General features: G+C 48.9%; 1 protein-coding gene across 3 annotated transcripts in view; it reads right to left on the minus strand.

Annotated features, from left to right (window-relative positions):
* Window positions 1-17,526, minus strand: part of USP7 (ubiquitin specific peptidase 7) — a 61,337-nt gene that overhangs the window by 16,225 nt on the left and 27,586 nt on the right. For 2 of the 3 annotated variants that reach the window (XM_039244340.1, XM_039244339.1), the window contains exons 2-10: window positions 13,929-14,033; window positions 8,271-8,469; window positions 6,302-6,440; window positions 5,326-5,414; window positions 3,265-3,373; window positions 2,303-2,433; window positions 1,859-1,913; window positions 739-819; window positions 548-638 (exon numbers count right to left, since the gene is read on the minus strand). In XM_039244340.1, the coding sequence (XP_039100271.1) occupies window positions 548-638; window positions 739-819; window positions 1,859-1,913; window positions 2,303-2,433; window positions 3,265-3,373; window positions 5,326-5,414; window positions 6,302-6,440; window positions 8,271-8,469; window positions 13,929-14,033 (999 nt within the window). Of the gene's footprint in view, window positions 1-547; window positions 639-738; window positions 820-1,858; window positions 1,914-2,302; window positions 2,434-3,264; window positions 3,374-5,325; window positions 5,415-6,301; window positions 6,441-8,270; window positions 8,470-12,992; window positions 13,169-13,928; window positions 14,034-17,526 lie in introns of those variants that run through there. The other variant, XM_039244341.1, reaches the window with a different exon arrangement.

Here is a 17,526-nt window from a genome sequence, read left to right on the forward strand (position 1 = left end):
TACACTCACCGTGCACGCCCAGGTGTCCGTACCGGAGCGGGGCACAGCACCGGGGCGGAGGAAGCCTTACGCCCAGCGCCGGGCACTAAAAACCCAGACCTCTCAAGGAAAGAACGGTTTCCAAACACCTGCGGCACACTCCTCACGCGGGGGACGGTAAAGCAATGGAAAGCATCGAGTTCTCACGACACAGGACGGGCAGATGTGACGATGAGCCAAAGGAGAGAAGCAGAGCCTGAGTGGCCTACATGATCCCATCTCTATAAATACTTAAAACAGGCAAGATAACCGGGGGTGGGGGGTGGGGGTGGGGGTTGTTAAAAGACCAAACAGTGGTTCTCTTTTGAGAAGGGGAGGCCGTGATTGGGAAGGACCAACATCTGGGCGGCAGGTGTAGGGATGCTTGACCCGTGTGGGGCCATGAGCCTGTGTTCACGGGGAAGTGTCTCTATCTGTGCTAGATTTCAGTCAAAATCGCCTGGGTCAGTGAAGCATGAAACCAAAACAAATTAGCAAAAGGCAACACCATTATGTACACAGAACTTACTATTTTTCTTTCCTTTTATACTTAGCTGGATATCATAATAATCTTCTCTTCTGTCGGATCGATAGTCTACTTCTTTACACTGGATATAGGACTACAAATAAGGAAGACAGGAGAGCTTAAGTGTTCATTGTCAACATTTTAGCATTCTTAAATCGTATGAAAATCATTCTTTAAAGCTGGTAACCACATACCACCATTTTGCCTCTGAACAGTTTAGGTATGGTGCCTTCCACACACGTGCCCTTCATCTTATTTTCCACATTATCAAGCAACTGGAAAAGAAAGTTTGGACTTTAAGAAAATGTTATACTTCATTAATAGACAGTAATTTGAAACTTGACTAGGAAATTTCAATGGTCAAAGAAGTTCTAGACTATAAATATTATGACCTTCGGCATGCAATTATGAAAACATACAAAATCTTCTTCCTCGGTTGGATATTTACAAAAACATCTACATGCAACAGTTGAGATTAACCTCTATACAGCCTTTGGAATGAATTAGTAATCTGTAGTGCCTTTAGAAGCATTTTTTATATTCATTTTACCTCTGTGGAAAAGCATGTAAATTGAGCACTAAACTTAACTCGTATTGGTCCACACCAAGAGATTAATGAGGTTGAGCCTGTCAACAGGATTGACTGGTTTGTCCATGGATATTTAATGAACTGGATTCAATCCAGCTAGTGCTGCAAAACAGAAAACACACCTTGCCCAGCCAATCACCTTGAATAGTCGTTTCATGTTGTGTGTGTGCGTGTCTGTCTGTCTGTCTGTCTGTGAGTGTGTGTCTGTGCGCCTTTGGTCACGACTGGAAGGATGGGAATTCACTAGTGACTCAGTGAATTTGGGGGAGAATCACCCGCACAGAGAACTGCCTCAATTAGAAATTCTGTGCAAAGGACGAGTCTGGGCGCTGCGGAGCAATGACAGGAGTCACAAGTCTACAGCGAAACAGGGCAGCCAGGAGAGATGTGCAAGCCGACCTGCGCAAGCCGACCTGCGCTTCCTCGGATCAGTGACTTGGGCGGCTGCACTGATGTGACAGAGGGAAACCACACTACCTGCTGCTAACAAAATTCAGGTGTCCCCTCACGCTGCCCTCTCCAAGGACAATGTTGTTCTCATTCTCCCTGGCTCGTAACCTAGACAGACGCTGCCTCTCCTTCCTGGCCTGGCTCTGTCCTGAACAGCAGTGGGCGCGTCAGAGTCGCACTGGCATGACGGACTCTGGGGTTTTACTTGCCACCCTTCCGACAGGGCTGCGCAGCAGTGAACGTGAAGGAGGGTGCGGTTACCGCGCGGAACTTACCACTCGGCACAGCTCTTGAACGTCGTGCTGCATGAAGCTATCTAACGTTTCCCACCTTGGAAAGAGAAAGGGAACATTTGTATTTATTTACACTTCCAAATTCCAAATGAGAGTAAATTCAGCAACTTAAGACTTCAAAAGCAAACTGGAGGATGGGCCATTATTTGTAAATTCATCTTCTGAAGCGATTATCTTCAGGGGCCCCTAATTTAACGATCCACTGAACTCTATCAGGACACCAACATCGTCACATCCTGCGGTGCGTTAAGTGGAGAATGACTTCTCAGGCCCAATTCTAAAACAAAGCCTTTTATATCCGCAAAGGACAAACCAAACCCCATGATAAAAACACTCAGGCGCACTTCAATGCCTACACTTCGCTCTGGAGGCTTCTAGCACGCACTCACCCATCCTCGCAGAAGGTGAAGGCAGTACAATACGTACCCAAAGGACTTTGTTAGCTTTTTGGTGCCTACAGGCTTGTCGCTGTGCTGTAACTCGTAGAACACTCTTTGTAATGCTAAGGGGACACTTTTGGACGAATCGTCGCCTTCTGTTGGCATCATGTACACAGCCTAAAATAATTAAGAAATAAAATTGGAATTTTATGTGAAAGTATCATTTTTAATATCACAATGGCTAAGATGTTCGGTAGGGCTTCTAATGATCTCATCATAATAGTTCCAGAAACTTTTTAAAAGATCATGGAAGTCTTTAAAGGCAATGTAAAAAGCATGAGAAAGTAAAAAAAAAAAGAATTAAAAAAAGTACCTAAAACCCGCCATTCAAAGGCAACCACTTCTTATTTCATCCCTCTTGGACAACACTTTTTAGCTTAACATTGCCTTGTGAACAAGAGGGGTCATGAAACGTAAGTGCCCCCACCCCCCACGACGACACCTTCCTGTCTGGGTCACTACAGTGCCGACATTAACAGGAAAAGCCGGCAGACCGGCCAGTGCCCGCCCCAAGCCGGAGTCCGTGTGGCCTGTACCCTGCAAGCTGGTCGATGACTAGCCTACACCAGACTCAGGATGTCTGCGGTGTCTGTTATTAGCACTCTCGTGAAAATGACCTTTACCTGTATGTGAAATTCAACTTCACAGCCAGTGGCTTTGCAATGCAATTTTAATGCAAAAAACTTTTCAAATGTTGCTAACGGCTTTCATATTAAAAACAACAACAGCAAAATGAGTTAGCCAGCAAGCTTCTGATCACACAAGTTAGCCTCCCAAGTGCCTGAACGCCGGGGCGTAAAGATATGCACAAGCACACCAGCTGTCCGGGGACAGCGCTGTGGCACGGGGGAGGCACGCCAGAGTCCGCACGCAGGACCTGCATCACCTCCTCAACCCGGAGAACAAGGGGGGGCGGAAGGCCGAGGGAGAGAAGTGCCGTCCGTTTACCTTTCGTAGTTGATTTGTGAAAAAGAGAGTCTGCAGCAGGCTGTTCATGTAACAAGTCGCTCCCTGATTCTTTAAACCGACATAGCCCGTGTGCTTCTTCGAATCCCACCTACAAGATCAGTTCGAGGTTGAAGGAAAACCGCACAGGACACCCCGCCCCCTGCTTCTGCCAGTGTGTGCGGAGCACCTGGGCCAGATGCCGGCGAGTGGCTGCTGCACTGCTGTGCACCACTGTCTCCCGCCATCCTGACACAGGGGGCGATGGCCACACAGCCCTCGCCGCCAGGCCCGCACCACTGGGGGCACTGGAGCCCGGAGTTCTGAGCACGGTCGCGAGCTCGGTTCGCCCAGCTGCACAAACCCAGCGCCGGAGACACAGCTTAACGCCGCCAACTGCAGCACTGCCGTCACCTACCCCGGCCACGGCTCTACTGTATGTACAGATACAGATACTGGCTGGATTCTACCAGACCGACCCCCGTGTGGTCCCCCGCATTTGCAGTAAGTCACACGCAGAATCAGCAAGAAAGGGAAACAGCTGAAACCCCCCTTTCTGCAGACTCACACACAAGCAGACAGGCATGTGGACGGGGGCACACTTAGCTCACACCTCTCAACTAGTTCTCCTTTTACTCTGCTACACTGGTGGTTTTCTCGGAGGAGAAAGTGCCTATTTTCTCAGTTAGCGGTCCCCACTGCACACCCCTTGCCCTGCCCACAGGGACCGGAAGCTCGAGGGAACGCCAGTCAAGCCACCACGGCCCATCCTGTCTGTCCACCGTGGGATGGCATGAACGCTTAGTCCAGGGCCTTGCTCACACCTCCTGGGTGCCAAACAGCCTGGTCAAAGTATGTGTGTGTCTGTGGATCATGTTAAAAATTGGCAAGAAAACACAAGAATCCTAAATTATACTGGGCTATCTCACCAACTATAATCATAAGGATTTAGGTGGTGGTGCCTGAGGAGGGTTTGATAAGGAAGACTATAGGTCAAGACCGGTTAAGGCTGAAAATCCCAACCCACTATTTTAGTCAAGAAGAGCTGATCATTGGGGCGCCTGGGTGGCTTAGTCGGTGAAGCGTCCAACTTTCGCTTGGGTCATGATCTCGCGGTTCGTGGGTTCGAGCCCCGCGTCGGGCTCTGTGCTGACTGCCAGCTCGGAGCCTGGAGCCTGTTTCAGTCTGTGACTCCCTCTCTCTCTGACCCTCCCCTGCTCACGCTCTCTCTCTCTCTCTCTCTCTCTCTCTCGTAGAAATAAATAAAACATTAAAAAAAAAAGAGCTGACCATAAACATAGGGGAAGGTTTTCAAAATGGGAAAAGAAAATAAATGCAAAAGGCTGAGTTCTTGTTTTTGCCCTGACTCTTGATACCTGAATACAACTCAAGCTCTGACGGGCTGCCCAAGAAGGGCCAGGGCCTGGCCGCCCCGCGCCCCTGCCCGTCCTACCCAGACTGCGCTAAGCCCGCCCCAGGTGCCCGCGGCCCCGCTGACCCCCTCTGGCCCCACACCTTCTGGAGGCGCCCCCCACGCCCGTGTCTCTACTGACGGCCTCCCTGCCCCAACCCCTTAACCTCCTCACACCCCAACCCCATGCTTTCTGCAAGGCCGAGCTTGTGCACACAGCCCTCCCAGCGCCGAGGGATCACATCTCCTGCGGGTCCTCCCAGCTTGGCTCCACCCCCCGGACCCTCCAACCTGCCGCCCCTCACAGACCACTCTTGCCCCTGCCCTCTTCGCAATAAAGGCAGGGCACCCCCCCAACCCCCACAGTTATTTATGAACTGGTACGACCCGCCCCCCACAACCGCCCCCTCCTGCCACCCAGAATCACACTCCCAGGGCACAGCAGGGCCCGGCATACAGAAAACGCTCAATACTTGTGCCAAGTGAAGGGGACAACGTGAAGCTGGGAACGTGGCCGGAATTCCCGTGTGTGCCAGGGGCACAGGCGGCGGGGGTGCTTATCAGTTACACACATGCATCTGTCAACAGGCTATGCTCCTTTCGCTACAGCACAAAAGGCATTTCTTAAGAGCACCCAACTGAAGAAAACTTACGCAACTCCATGGGGAGCATCCGCCTGTACGAAGACTTCAAAGGTAACTTTGTCATCATCTATAAATCCTTTCTCAGGATCAGTCACTTCCTATAAAACATAAGAATATCCAACTTGCATAAGAACACGAAAGCTCACTTTGCTCCAAAGAGACAATTAACCCAGCACGCTCTGCTTATTAGAGGAAAAGAGTACTTTTTCAAATACCCAAATCGTGCTTCTGGTTTTGCAGTGTTTTGAATGGTTTTAAATAGGGTCCTCTGAACAAAACCAGCAGAAGCTTGGTTCCTCCCAGGGACACCTGGGAAGCGCCGCGCCAGGGCACAGGCTGGAAGGAGTGGGCGCCTGCTCGTCAGAGCCCTCGAGCGCCCTGCAGGACGTCCCTGAGAAGGTGCCTCGGTTTCCACCTTCTGGAAAAACAGCAAAGGGGCGCTTGGGTGGCTCAGTCGGTTAAGTGTCTAATGTCAACTCAGGTCAAGACCTCGAGGTTTGTGGGTTCGAGCCCTGTGTTGGGCTCTGTGCTGACAGCTTGGAGCCTGGAGCCTGCTTCAGATTCTGTGTCTCCCCTCCCCCCTCCCCTGCCTGCTGGCTCGCGTGCACTCTCTCTCTCTCTCAAAAATAAACATTGGAAAATAATTTTTAATCAAAAAGCACCCAAGGTAAACTAAGTGGAGAACTGATGAGGGTTCACAAAGCCATGCGTGGCTCAGGGAAGGAAGGGCCTCCGTTTAAAGGCCGTTCAGCCTGTCAGGAAAGCTAGGAAGCACCTTAAGGACGTCTAACAGGGAGCTTAGCCCCGAGCCCTGTCAGCTGCTTAAAAAAACCTCAACCTTGCCAACTGGAGAGAACTCATTTTCACAGACGCCTGTCCACCTGATAGTGCAAACGTTCTGTGAACAGAAGGGTGTGCAGAGTGGAAGAACTTGGGAGCAAGGAACGATGCTCAGGACAGCCAGTGCAAACACACGGTTACTTACGCTCCAGGCCATAAAGTTGGAGAATCCCCAGTCATTCTCTTTGTGGAAGAACAAGTGGCTGATGCGTCGACTGAAGGACTTCTCGTCATCTCTGTAATTTATTATCTTCAGCACGGCCTGTGCGTGGCAAGACCACGACCTGGTCAAAGAAAACCTAAGCCTTAGGTGACCCACTTAACTGACGTTTACACATTGTTTCAAAACCCAGCACACGAAAATTCCCACATTTTCCCCTTTCTTCTATTTGGGGAAGTGGGGAGAAGGAAGCTAAAAGGGGTCAGGGAGCCCCCCATGCGGTGTGTTATGATTTGACCCATAGGTTGCTGTCTTTTTTAAGTAGGCATCAAGCTCCATGCAGAGCCCAAAGCAGGGCTTGAACTCATGAGATCAAGACCCAAACGGAGATGAAGGGTCGGACAATCGACTGAGCCACCCAGGCGCCCCGACCCATGCTTTTATTCATTTTAATTTTTAAAAGTTTTTTTTTAAGTCAGTTTTATTTTTCAATTGGTATCAACAACAGAATATAGTTTCTGAACTTTAGATACTGGCCTTTAGAGTCTGCAGGAGACAAGCTGTGGGTCTAGGTTGGGTGCTGTGTGAAGGGCACTAGGCAAGCGGGGAATGAGGTGGTACCCCCCCCCCTTCCCGGGACCCCCAGGAGCGCGGAGGAGGGGCGCCCAGCCCCAGCCCAACTGTCCGGCTGCAGGCATGTGGGGGGCAGATCACAAAAGGACCTCTGGATCCGTGTATGAAAACCGAAGAACGCCACCCCTTCGAGGGCCACTGGGGGCCCGGAGCGGCATGACAGCCACTCAGAGCAGCGTCTCCAGAGGCTTGGTCGGCACCAGCGCTTCTGCCCAGGCTGCCTGTGCTGGGCACGGGCGGCACATCGCACTCCCAAACTACTGCCAGGCCACAGCCGTATGCTAGGCTAGCATGTCGCCCCCATACTCACCAGAAATCACATCAGAATGTGAACACGGGAAGCAAAAATCTAGCCTACACATGGGCCTGGGCTGCAGCACAGAACTGGCCTGGAGCTTCTTAAACATTCAAGTAAAAGAGAAAAATGTAACGGATTGTGTTCCCTGGAACCCGGACTGGACAGCCAAGGCCAGGGCCCTCTGGGGACCAGCTTTCCCGGAAGAGGTCTAATGGGCCACAATGCGGGGGTGGCAGGGAGCCTGGACAGACGTGGGCCAAGGAAGCAGCCTTCTCATGGACTCCTTGACAGGGGAGAAGGACACCGTGACCAAGCGATCCAGGACCCTTTCACACAATGTCAACTACACTTCTGATACACGCTGAATGGTGACCGTTTTTAATTAAGGGAAGAACCAAACTTTTGAGGATGAATCAACAGGTAGAAAATGTGAAGCCTCTCATCTTTGGTTTCATGTGAATAAAGGGACCATAAAGACCTTTCTTAACTTGAAGACATTTCATTACAAGTTTCTTTTTAAAAATTGTAAGAACAAAACAGTTTCCCTAAAATAAGCTGGAGGCCCCTGTGGTAAAACCCTCAAAGAATGTTTTAATTCAAACTGTCTGAGTAACACACGGGAGCTGCCAACACAACAGTGCCGAGGCCTCAGGACCGAGGAATGTTCCTGAAGCACCATTCTCCCCTCAGGCACTTACTGGCCGATATTAAGCCCCGGTAATCCAGTGGTCAGCTAGTCCAGGTGGGCCCTGACTCCGTGTTCCCTGGGTGGGGAGAGTCTAACACGTGAACATCAGGTTCTTGTTCACAAGAAAAACATACACCTTTTCTAGCTTGGACAGAGTACCTACCAGTGAGTTTTAAAGAGAGAAATGTATTTCGTGTAATGTCAAATCAGAGGGCTCTGTAGAGGTAGCAAGGAAATTCAAAATTTTAAATTCAAAGAGGCCGATCAGATTGGGCCTCCAATCGCGGAGCATAACTATTTGTGGGTTCGTAATCGCATCATTTAAACTGTCTTACGTGGAGTCAGATTCAGCATTGCACTGGAGAAAGAATCCTACGCTTTTTTGGTGTGGTCTGTCTGGATAAAAGCGTGGCATCACCATAATCTTCCATGGCAGATTTCGCACAAAACACGGAGGGCTAAGGACCGACTCACTCAGTCTGCTGAAGCGCTCGACAGTGAACTGAAAGGTTGCCTCGGAGCGCCAACTCGTGTCTGCAAGAAAAGGCCATGTCAGTCACAGGGCTCAGGCGTCGTGAGAACACACGACAGCCAACAACCGTGGGACCCGCGCGGGACAACCGACCACGTGGGGGAGCCGTCCGCACACCCGCGATCTAACTGCTAGAGCCTAACTCCTGGGAAAATGAGGGCATGGCGCCTAGAATCGGGAGGGGACACACCATTTGTGTGCAAGTGAACTGCAAGTCCCAGGGGGCCACCGCCACGCGCCTGCCTGCCCTCCTAGATTCCAGAGCCGGGCCTGTGAGGACGTCTACTCTACTCTCGACTCAAAATTCCCAAGTCCTCCCTGGTGAGTGGACAGGCTCTGCAGAGAAGGCCCGGGGCGGCCGGGGGACACCTGCTCAAGGTCAGGGCGAGTGGAGGAAAAGAGGAGGGCGGCCTCGGGCGGGTCTGGTCTGGTCTGGTCTGGAGAAAGGAGGGGGAGGGGCGTTGCACCTGCAGGCTCACGAACAGCCACTCCAGCTGTGTTGAGAGACAAGACTGCTAAGAAGTTAGCCCCAAAATAAACGTTAACGTCATCAGCTCACAAACTTTTGTGAAATACCATTCTGGACTCCCTAAGGGGAATAATTTATAGAGAAAGACACTGGGTATTCTCAACATGAATGGTAAAAATTATTACATTTACTCAACAAGACTTGAAGGCCCATGTGAGAAACTAAGGTTTCCTCCAATAGAGAGCAATGTATCGATAAGAGTGCCTCATAGCAGACCCTTCAATTACAAGTCACACTTTAGAATTCCACCTTTTGCCAAGGGTTCATTTACAAGGGACTCAGGCTGCTGATGAGCTCTGACACACACACACACACACACACACACACACACACACCCCACCCACGGTGTCCATATCGGGCTTCTCAAACTCGTGGGAGGCAGCCCCCCCTAACGCTGCCCCGTCACCCTCACTGCCGGGCACTTTGAATGAACCTCAGAAAGCTGCCACAGCAAAGCCACACTGCTGAACGAGTGCCTGTCTGGCTGGAGACGGGGCGCAGTTCACAGACTGGCAGGGGGCCCAGGGCCACACTCTGAAGAGCCACTGCTGGTCTACAGGGCAGTCAAAGGTGTATAGAAGGCTTTTTCTGGTTTGGCCTTGGGGGCTGCTTTGGAGTCCCTGTCCCCCAGGCTTCTGACGCACCAGAGGAGACTCTCAGGCCCGGGGAAGAGCATGTTGGGAAGGATGACACGCCACCTTCCTCCATCCTTCCATCTCCAGGCCTCTAGGACAACCGAGTGCTCAGGGGACACAGACTGCTTGCGTTTGTGACTGTCTGCACGTGTTCTTAAGAAAACATGTCCATCAATCCGCATGAGAGGGTAGTATTCTTTACCAAAGAATAAGAACCGAGAGGAAGTGCGACACTTATAGCACTGATACCTTCTTGTGACACTCTTCATCTACACCTGTTCTGCTACACACAGCCCTGCTTGGCAGACCGAAGAGGCCCTCCAGGAGGAAGGGCGGCTGTGGGGCGGGGGGGGGGGGGGCGTCTGAGAGATGCAGTATTTCCTCCGGCTTCTTCAAGTAGCAGGTATAACCTTAATCCTTTCTCGAAGACCAAAGTACCAAAAAGCCAAGGAGTGTGTTCTAATGGCTTAGGGAAAGAGTGGGCCACTATTTCATAGCCTCAAATGAGCAGCATTTAAATCCTGTGAGGTAAGCAAGGGCAGGCGTTCTAGAAGTCCCACCTCACAGATGAGGAAAACGGGCTCTCTGGGTTATGTGGTTTTTCTTATCTGAGGTGTCTGGCAGAACAACCACAGCTGGTTTCGGTACCCACGACCTATGTGCCCGCAACGGTGACCTTGCCCCTGGTCTGTAAAATGCCACATCCTCAAGTTTAACACTGCCCCCCGAGGCAGAGCCCAATAAAACTGGCCACTTTACGGGGACCAAAGAAGTGCAATCAACCAAATAAAAGTCACCACAGGGCACTCACTCAGGGGACCTAAGGAGTTCAACGTCACAAAGTCCTGCCTCTCTTCTAACTCACTTATTTGTTTTCAGAAACAATTCAACTCATTGTAGGATTCGATTTTTATACAAAATTGAAATATATCTTAAATGCTTTTTCTGTCCCAAACTTTTGCCCAATTATAAAATTGATCTTAAATAGGAAACAGAACCACCCAGAACTCCACGCAGCACTGAGACTGCAAGATGGCAAGCCCTTCCTTCAGGGGCAGAGCGGCCAGGGGCCCGGCCGGCCTCACGGAGCACAGCTCACGCGTGCATTTATACCCCAGATGCGAGGAGAGTCCGCCTCACAGTGAAGGCAACCCCTTAGGACAGACTCGCTTCTGAAATGTGCTAGGAAACTTCAGGAGGATAAAAAGGTTGCCCTGTGGTTCTCAACCCTTCATAACCAATTGAATAATTGAAAAATTACACTCTAGGCCAAAAGGGCAGGGCAGGAGGGTCTACAGAAAAGCAGAACAGACTGGAAACCTGTCTTGGGCAGGAAGGCCTGGCCTGCTGACAGTCCCATGAGCAATTACAGCGACATAAATGTCCTCGCCGACAAGACAGGTGAAAGGTACTCAGACAGCCTATTCTCCCAACCTTCCTGGGTCTATAGTCGCTTCACAATTAAAAACACGTGCAAAGCAGTATACTTTGGAATCTGGAGGGGGGCCCACATCCTGCAGAATTCAGGTTTCATCTGGGACTCTGGGACCTGCCTCAGCGCCCCTGCCCCCTGCGTCACCACACCTCCTGGGCCCGAAACCCGGGGAGGCCATCGCCTCCGCCCGCGCCTCACAGAGCACAGAGCAGCACTGGCTAGCACCGAAGCTGGCCACACCCCTTCACACCCCAAGCTTATCTTCACAGGCAGAGGCCTGGGGTGCAACTGCATGAGAAAGGTAGAGGAGCACTGCGTTCTGCTCTGTTTAAATCAGAAGCCTGGCCCACAGAGTCCCCGAATGGCACCCTTGTGGTCATTTTATCAAACCTCAACTTTTCATTCTTTGCCAAGTCCCAGTGAATACCCAGAAATTACTTCTGTTTCACGGGTACCAACAATCTCTACCTGCAGGGGCTGCATTTGTTCTCAAACGTCCCGTGGTCATCTAAGGAAACCGGAGTAAGAAACTAAAATCAAAGTACAGCAGGGAGGTGCAACCAGAACATGATTCTAATTATGGTTCATAATTCCACGTTAACAGGATTTTTTTAAGATTTACTTTTGAAGTAATCTCTGCAGCCAACGTGGGGCTTGAACCCACAACCCCGAGATCGAGTGTTGAACATTCTGCTAAGCCGGCCAGGCGCCCCTAACAGGATTTTTAAATGCTCTCTGTCCTAACCAAACACCTGTCCATCTGTGCCGTCAGCCAATGAACTCCCTTCCCGAGAAGGCCCTCTGCCCAGGAGGTTACTCTACTCCAGCATTTCCCAGACTGTGTGCCCCACTGTACGATGTTAGGAGATTCAGGAAAGGGGGTGCTAAAGTTCAGTCCTGGGGAATCATTAACAAAACAACTCTTCTGGACAAAGGGGTCAGGGTGCTAACAGCCCAGAGGGGCTCTGCGACACAGGCCTTTGCTCGGCCCAGCACCCCTGGAACTTCCTGGACTCGGCACCTCTCACCACATGCTAATATCCTGCAGAAGAGGGTTTCACGACACATCACGACTGCGGAAATGCTGCCCCACACTAAGGCCTCTGCTACTAGAACCAGAACCATCTCCCTCCCTCCCTTTACCGTTAAAGCCACACAATCTTTTCACCCTCTTATCCTGGACCTTTCAAAAGACACCTCGAATACCCAACCGGGAAGACAGCGCTACTGAAGGCCACTCTGCTTTCTCCTGCAATGTTCCCTCTCGGTAACTCGCCACAGGAGTATTTCCACTCTTGGTTTCCATGGTTTGGCACCATTATTTTTACTACTAACTAATTTAGTAAAATTTGCCTCAAAAGGAAAAGGGGTTTCATGTGCATTACGATCTCCTAACAATCGTTCTCCAACGAGGCCTTCTGGACCCCCGGAGACATCTAGCAACGCAGACACACTTCTGGTTGTTGGGGCTATGAGGAGCGAGGATTAAGGGTGGGATGGCAGTGACATCCTGTCACACGGAGGATCGCCCCCACAACTAAGAATGATCCGCTCAAAAAGGCACCAGTACCAAGGTCGAGAAACCCTGCCCTTTATCTACATCTGCACCTCCTCCCAAACCCTCCCCAAAAAACACGCACGGAAATACTCATTTAGAATTGTCCTGTGGAACTAGCTGGGGAGCTGTTCGCCTGGGGCGAACCGGTTACTGCTCTGCTTCTGTCTCTAACTCACACCTGGCACATCGGGCCTGGACACACCTTCCCAACTGCACTTGCTGGAGCACTTTCGGCCTCTCAAGTGTCTGAAATTAAACCAAGAGCCCAGCAACCGAAGAGACCACACCCACACCGTTGCCCTTGATCTACGGTGGAAAGCGCACTCCACAGGTAACAAAGCAGCGGGGTTCAGACCACGCCTCTTTACCTTCCTCAGATATTGCCTCAGCCAGCTGCCAGGGGGTAAACCGCACTGTGAGAGAACTCTCAACTACGGCTGCAGTTTCTCATGGAGGCTGAACTTTTGGCAGGAGGTCTGAACAGCAGTCCTTCTGGTGGTGCAGCCCGTGACTGACGGTTTCTTTCAACTGCCCCGTTACTCCCCTGGGAAGGACACAACCCTCATGAGGATTGATGGACATGCTTTTGACAGAACATGGTTTCATATTACACTGCAAGATCCCGGGGACTCTGCATACAGGGACACTGGCTGCTACCGTCTCACAATTTCGACCTTGCGAGTAAATGTACAGGTCACATATCTGATCCATTATAAAAAAGAAATAGCCTCGCAAGAAATGGATTTCCCGGGCACAAAATGTCCATGCATACACATATGCACACACTTTTTGCATAGAAGATACAGACCGAAAGTTAGTGTGGGAGACTGAAGCCCAAAGCTTGATTCTGCTTTCACACCTACTGGGAGCAGGGAGGGATTATCAGCTACAGACAACTGATCTACACACTACAGTGAGAGTGCAATGGAAAGCCAAGTTCCAATGTCTAGAAGTATCTTGCTGCAAACGAAAAGGAAAGGAGAGTAAAGTACGCTAAGATACACTTTCTCTGAACACTAACAGTGGCGGGGAATGGCAGGCCTCAGTAAATACCCATCTATTACAAACTTCTGTATTTCAACCTTCTCACCTAGGCTGAGGAGAACCAACTTACCCTGAAATTTGTAGGCAATCTTAAAATTCAAAACCAAAACAGGCTCCTCAATCTTCCTCAGATACAAACCTCCTGAAAACTAGCTACTCCTAAGAAACTCAGAAGTACTCAAGGAAGACCTGCTCAGCACATCCACTTGTGTTTCTGACCGTTCCTGTCCAACGCAAGCAAACGAACCACATGTACTCACCATCCTCCATGTCCTCCTCTGTGTTGTTGTGCCCATCGCTCATGGCTACATTCCCGTTGATTACCGGGTTTTGAGTAATTCTTGGTGGATCATCTGTATCTCCAGCTTTAAAGAAAACAAAAGAAATTCCATGGGTTTTACCCTCAAATCTTGGATTAAATAAAAACATATTGTACACATTTGCCAGTCACTAATATGTTCCAAATCTATCATAATAAACATGCTCTAACCCAAAAGGTATTTACTTGTATGTTTACTAAATACATATGAACTTTCGGTGCTTTCAAAATGCTAAATGGGATGCGTTCACTACCCCACATTTGTTCCATCTGCAGTATTTTGAAATAGGCTTCCCACTCATTAAAACTCAACCCCAGAGAAAACACTGTTGAGCTTGCTAAATATATACACAGCAGTGCGCACTGGAATGTTCTACCACATGTCAATTCTTTGAAACATCAAATTGTGGGCCTCAGAGTGTCATTAGCCAGTTACTGTAACAATTAAACTATAAGTCCACACAAAAACCACAAGTGGAGGAACTGGAAGTTGGGGGAGTGGGGGGGAGGGAGTGTGAAAGGGGGTCCTTAGAAGGACTGGCGTTCGTAAAGAGTCTGGAAGGGATTGAGAAACACATAAAAACGTTTGTCATTCTGAATGCTTGCTGAAATCTGGCTTGACAAACATCTACACATAACCAAAGGAAGGCATGGATGCATGACTTTGAAGCAAGTAGTGGCAAATATAAGGTGTAAATGCCAAATGTAACATTCTCATCACCACTGAAAAACAATCTTCTTACTTTGATATAGGCCCTTGACTTAAAAGGAAAAACCACTATGTCAAGATGTGGGATTTAAATAGCCTCCACTGGCCAAAAGGGTCATACTTCACATGCAAACCCTCTCCCTCTTTCACATGTCAGAACGGCCCAATGCAACTACCGCGGGCTGCCCTATGTTGCTGTACACATTCTTATCAAAATCAGCAGTCTTAGCTACAAACAGGAGGTGTGGTTTTGAAAAGAGCTACTTAATTGTGTCCTAGTCCGGCGACACATCTCCCCCATTCGGATCAGCGGGCAGTATGATTCAGCACCATGGACAGCACCCTCGCCGTCCCCTCCAGACACTCTCCCAAACCCCCAAGTATCCGATAACATATCTCAAATAATCCCGGAATATAAACGATGCTTCTCCCCTTACACATCACAAAACACACCTTCGGAATCCTGGGAGGCCAGGAAACACATGTTACCACCCAAATTTATTATCACTTCAATCCTGATACTCTTTTATTAACTATCAGCACACACAATTAACAATTGTGCTAAAGGTATTTTTTAAAACAAACATATATACATTTTTAAACTGGTCTCGTCCACCACACCCTGACAAAAACCTGGGGCAGGTGGGGGAGAAGGACAAATTCTTTTTGCTCTTGCTTACTTAGCTCAAAGTCTAATAAACTCTTAAAACATATGTGCTTAAAAAGCAACACGAAAAACCAGGTACTTTGAAAAGTCTTTCATCCCACATTTATCCTCCTAAATTAACATCAAACCGCCATTAAAAATACTTTGAGGAAAAACCCCTATGAAGGCCTATGAAATAAATTCTAGCACATCCCACTGATAGAAACATTATGCAGTTTTCTTTTAAAGGTTCTCAATGTACCTAAATGGAAAGTTCTCTAAGCTATGTTAAGCTAAAAAAAATTAAAGATGCCAAGCAGTAGGTATCATCACACACAGCCTCAGTTATAAAAGAGACAGTCTGCTGGAACAAGAACAGATAAACTCTCATTCCCCTCCCATGACAAACACTGGAGGGACACACAAAGCAGAGGCCCTGCAGGAGCAGCAGCAGCGGGCTGTACACACACACACACTCACCACACAAACGCGCTATCAATCCTACAATAATTAGCTCCACATATGCCTGCTATTTTAACTTACTACAATGGCCTTATAATATGGGTTTTTTAAATATTTACTTATTTTAGAGCGAGAGAGAGTCAGACAGACAGACAGACATAGCACAAGCAGGAGGGGCAGACAGAGAGGGAGGGAGACAGAATCTGAAGCAGGCTCCGCGCTGTCAGCACAGAGCCTGACGTGGGGCTTGAACCCATGAACTGTGAGATTGTGACCTCAGCCAAAGTCGGACTCTTCACCAACTGAGCCACCCAGGCACCCCTAAAAGATGATTTTTAATGCATGAAAGCAAAAATAAATAATCTCTGTATACAAAACAGAGCATCACACCTGAAAACCAGAATGGCATGTAAATGTAAGCAGCCTGCACTACTGCAGGTCACAGAATTCAAAAACTGATTCATAACCCAAAGCTTCTGAGCTCCAACCAAATTCAGATTATAGCTGAAACAAGGTATCTTTAAGGATTTTGGTGACTTGATTTAGAATACTTTCTCACCACAAGTTACTGGAATAATGAAAATCAAGATCAAGTCAAAAAATCCATGGCTCACCTCCACAGTACTTTACTGTGTAAGACGGGAAAATAAATAATCCGGGTCACAGTTTTGCAGAAGCAAGATTAACCACAATGCAACCAATGACAAAAGGCTAGTAATTTATAAACGAGGGACCCTAGTGTTAATATGATGGGATTTCTCTGCCATAGGACCCTAAAGGCAAAGTAAACAGAGTTCGACTTTGGAACCAGGCTCTCCTGAGCAGTACCTCACCGTTTCGCACACCAAGTTACACGTGTGTGCTGGGCTGACTCATTTGCTCCTTTCCACCCTCCACAAGCATGGAGGTGCTGGTCTAGGCCAGTGGCTAGTCCCTGGTTGGTCCACCACGTACATGACAAATTTGACCAACAACAGGCCCCATAAAGCTCCCAAACAACTGCCACTGGGCCTTGGTCGAAAAAGTTGGCAACTCAAGTCTAGCTCCTAAGGGACTGAATATCCAGTTAAAAAAAGCTCCTCATAAATGAGTGAGTTCAACAAGAGGATTAAAAATTTAATTAAGACACAGTAAATCCCTGGACCTGAATTCAATGGTGAAAGCACCTGAAGCCCACAAAAACTCTGTATTAGGCTTCCAGAAATATCTTAAATAGTAGTAAGTCTGCCTTCGTTATCATCAAAGCAGTTTAAGATTGGGGTGTTGTGGGGGCGCCTGGGTGGCTTAGTCGGTTAAGCGTCCGACTTTCGCTTAGGTCATGATCTCGCAGTTCGTGGGTTCGATCCCCGTGTCGGGCTTTGTGCTGACTGCCAGCTCAGAGCCTGGAGCCTGTTTCCGAGTCTGTGTCTCCCTCTCTCTCTGACCCTCCCCTGCTCACACTGTCTCTCTCTCTCCTAGAAATAAATAGATAAAAATATTTAAAAAAAAAAAAAAAAGATTGGGGTGTTGTATCTATGTATGGCTGCATATAAAGTGATCCTGTTCCTGAACTTTACGTCCCATCGAGTTGGCATTTTCCCATATGTGTCAACTCTCATTACAATGGTCTCAAATAAGATTGGGACATGTGGCAAGCACCGATGACAATACGTAATGCCTCAAATAGACAAAATGTCCCAAATGTGCCAAGTATCTGTGGGGAGAAGTTATCATTCCAAAATG

Source organism: Hyaena hyaena, unplaced genomic scaffold (assembly GCF_003009895.1).
Source record: "Hyaena hyaena isolate Hyena2069 unplaced genomic scaffold, ASM300989v1 scaffold_238, whole genome shotgun sequence".
Lineage (NCBI taxonomy): Eukaryota > Metazoa > Chordata > Mammalia > Carnivora > Hyaenidae > Hyaena > Hyaena hyaena.